The sequence below is a fragment of the Myotis davidii genome, unplaced genomic scaffold (genome assembly GCF_000327345.1).
Source record: "Myotis davidii unplaced genomic scaffold, ASM32734v1 scaffold135, whole genome shotgun sequence".
Lineage (NCBI taxonomy): Eukaryota > Metazoa > Chordata > Mammalia > Chiroptera > Vespertilionidae > Myotis > Myotis davidii.
The window spans coordinates 443571-447223 of record NW_006289813.1 but is presented as its reverse complement, the minus strand read 5'-3'; the positions used below and the strand labels follow the sequence as shown (position 1 = coordinate 447223).

The following is a 3653-nucleotide window of genomic DNA, read 5'->3' as shown; positions in this document are numbered from 1 at the left end:
GTGGGCTCCACTTTAGGGCCCAGGCAAGGGACCCCTAGCTCCCGGGACTGCCATCTTCGACCGTGCCCAGCTCCCATCGCTGGCTCCACCCCTACTTCCTGCCATCACTGGCCAGGGCGGCAAAGGCTCTTAGCTCCCCCCTGGGTTTCTGATCACTGTCAGTGGCAGGGGTCTTCTTCCTGCTTTCCCTTTCGCCTCCCTGCATTGTGCCTACATATGCAAATTAACCGCCATCTTGTTGGCAGTTAACTGCCAATCTTAGCTGACAGTTAACTGCCAATCTTAGTTGGCAGTTAATTTGCATATAGCCCTGATTAGCCAATGAAAAGGATATCGCCGTACACCAATTACCATTTTTGTCTTTTATTAGTGTAGATAATATTCTATTCTGTTGTTATACCATATTTTTACTCATCCGTTCATCAGTCGATAGACATTTAGATTTCTTACAGTTTTTGGCTGTTATGAATAATGCACCATTGAACATTTACATACAGATCTTTATATGGACATATGTTTTCGTTTCTATTGGGTTAATAAATTTTTAGCTTATCTTTTAAACAAGTAATTACTGTTTATAGGGAGATTCTTAAAGAAGATGAGTCAGGATCACTGAAAGCTACAATAGAAGACATTCTCTTCAAAGCAAAGAGAAAAAGGTATGTAAACTTTTTTGTAGGTATGTTACAAAAGCTAAAATATATTTCTTTAAGCTTTTCTGTGCACCTATACCCCACTCCTCAGTACTTAATTTAACCAGTGTTTCAAGGAATTTGACCTGTAACCTAAACAGGGGGAAGGAAACAGGAACCTAGTACTTCAGCAGGGAAATGGGTCTTTAGGGACTATCCAGAATGCCTATAATTATGTGGCTTCCGTAAGTTAATAATTTACTAAATAAATGCAGGCTAGTTGAAGCATTGTATTGATTTTTGGGGGCAGTATATGATAGTCCATTAAAATGTTTGCATAATTTTAACAGAGTATTTGAGCACCATGGACAAGTTCGACTTGGAATGGTATGTTATTTTTTCCTTTACTGGTACAGAACTATTTTGAAGTTAAGAAGCATTCTGCTTTGATAGAATAAACAAACCTTTTAAAACAACATATTAAAAAAATATATAGACTATGTGAGTACTAAATGCCATCTTTACTTCTTGGTCAAAAAAGTATTTGAAAACTGTCCTTCTTTGCATTTTTTTTGTAGATGCGCCATCTTTATGTGGTAGTAGATGGGTCAAGAACAATGGAAGACCAAGATTTAAAGCCGAATAGACTGACATGTACTTTAAAGGTAAAAGAAAATGTTTTACATACAATCTTTTTTCTTTTTCTTTTGAGTTAATACAAATTATAGCTAAGTAGAAGTGCTACCAGATCATTTAGAAAATGATACACCAAAATAGGTAATTATAGTAGCCCTCCCCACCCTTATCCTCAGTTTCAGTTACCATGGTCAACCGCAGTCTGAAAATATTAATTAAAAAACTCCAGAGAAAAAAGTTCATACGTTTTATTTACTTAATCCTCACCCGAGGATATTTTTGTATTGATTTTAGAGAGAAAGGAAGGGAGGGAATGAGAGAGAGAGACATAGGTGTGAGAAAGAAACATCAATCGGTTGTCTCCCGTATGCGTGTGCCCCAGCCAGGGATTGAACCTGTATTTGGAGTATGGGACAATGCTCTAACCAACTGAGTCACCGGCCAGAGCTAAATTTTATCATTTTTTATTTAATATTTTACTACTGAACATTTTTGAAAATCTAATAACTTAAAAATCATGCTTGATAAATAGGTTTCCCAAAATATGTTCCCTATGGTTGTTATTTTGCTCTTACCTGGTATTTCCTTTTGTTTTATTTGAACAGTTGTTGGAATACTTCGTAGAGGAATATTTTGATCAAAATCCTATTAGTCAGGTATGTAAATAAGTGATGGAATTCAGAATTAGATTCCTGATATTACTGCCAAATAAAATTTATTTTTAAAACATTGGGCATCTGTTCTATAAATTATTAAGTGATTCAGACTGTTTACCAGTTTTTAGTACATTTGTCAATGAAAAACAAGATAACTCTAAAAGTTAAATTATGTACAGTGAACTCATAGCTAAATTTATGTCTAAAGCATCATGAAAAAAGGTTTCTCACATGTTACTTATTCCTTTTGTAAACACTAATTTATGTTAATGTACATTCTTTCCAAGAAGTAATTTGTTAAATTAATAATCCTTTTTGTTTTTATTTTTAGATTGGAATTATTGTGACAAAGAGTAAAAGAGCGGAAAAACTGACAGAACTCTCAGGTATGCATAAAATTACCTTTATAGGACTCAAGGACTTGGCTTTATTTACTCAGCCTTGTAACCCTATTCAAAAGATTGCCTAGTAAGTAAAATTAGGCCTTCCTGTATGTTCTCTATTAAATTTGGTATCAAAGATGAACTGTTTTTATTGTGTGTGTGTATCTTTATTTTTTAATCCTTACCTAAGGATATATATTTTTGAATTGGTTTGAGAGAGAGAAAGAGACATTACTGGTTGTTTCTCCACCAGAGATTGAACCTGCAACCTGGGTATGTTCCAGGGCTAAGACAAACTGTTTTACTTATTTATTTAAAGTATATTTTTATTGATTTCAGAGAGGAAGAGAGAGGGCGAGATAGAAACATCAATGATGAGAGAGAATCATTGATCAGTAGCCTCCTGCATGCCCAACACTGGGGATCGAACACACAACCCAGGCATGTGCCCTGCCTGACCAGGAATCGAACCATGACCTCCTGGTTCATAGGTCGATGCTCAATCACTGAGCCACAGTGGCCATGCGGTGAGTTTTGATTATCATTGCTTAATATGAAAACTGTTAAAATAGGAGAAAATGTCTGAAAAATACTATATTTCATTGAATCTCGAATTTCATAATTTTTGAGATACCATCAAGAACAAAACACCGCCCAACTGGAGTGGCTTCATTGTTTGAGTGTCATCCTGTGCACTGAAAGGTTGCCAGTTCAATTCCTGGTCAGGGCATATACCTGGGTTGTGGGTTTGGTCTCCAGTGAGGGCATGTAAGGGAGGCAACTGATTGATGTTTCTTTCTCACATCAGTGTTTCCCTCTTTCTCTCTCTCTCCTTTCCTCTCTCTAAGCATGTCCTCTGGTGAGGATTAAAAAAAAGAAGGAAACACTAGCAATTAAACTTTGACACAAGATCAGTGATACGTGACTTGTTCATATCAGCTTCTTAATGATGTAATGTGTTTATCAACGATTCTAAAGAATTGGGCAGTTTGTCCTCCCTTCATTTGTATAACTTGGCTTGAGATGGAGAATTTTTTCATAGAAATTATTTCTATAACAGAAGATAACACAGCTTTGTATATTTGTGGAAATCCTCCTTAGGTTTTTTAAAGCTCTTGGGGTTTTCCCCTGAAGAAAAATGTAGAATTGCAGACATTCTTCTATCAATGAAGTTTTGCTTGACTACTACAAATTTACACCTCACTGCTCTGTGCCATGTCTTTCTACATAAAGATTTAACCTTTTGTATTAATAACCTTTCTAAAAAACACTTTATTTCCTATTTATTTTTTTTAATTTAAATCTTTATTGTTCAGATTATTACATTTGTTCCTCTTTTTTCCCCC

The 3653-nt window shown here is 35.5% G+C and overlaps 1 protein-coding gene across 4 annotated transcripts in view; it reads left to right on the top strand.

Annotated features, from left to right (window-relative positions):
- Window positions 1–3653, top strand: part of LOC102772382 (general transcription factor IIH subunit 2) — a 32159-nt gene that overhangs the window by 5464 nt on the left and 23042 nt on the right. For 3 of the 4 annotated variants that reach the window (XM_015563037.1, XM_006762379.1, XM_006762380.2), the window contains exons 3-7: window positions 582–659; window positions 983–1019; window positions 1211–1297; window positions 1874–1924; window positions 2256–2310. In XM_015563037.1, the coding sequence (XP_015418523.1) occupies window positions 582–659; window positions 983–1019; window positions 1211–1297; window positions 1874–1924; window positions 2256–2310 (308 nt within the window). Of the gene's footprint in view, window positions 1–579; window positions 660–982; window positions 1020–1210; window positions 1298–1873; window positions 1925–2255; window positions 2311–3653 lie in introns of those variants that run through there. The other variant, XM_015563038.1, reaches the window with a different exon arrangement.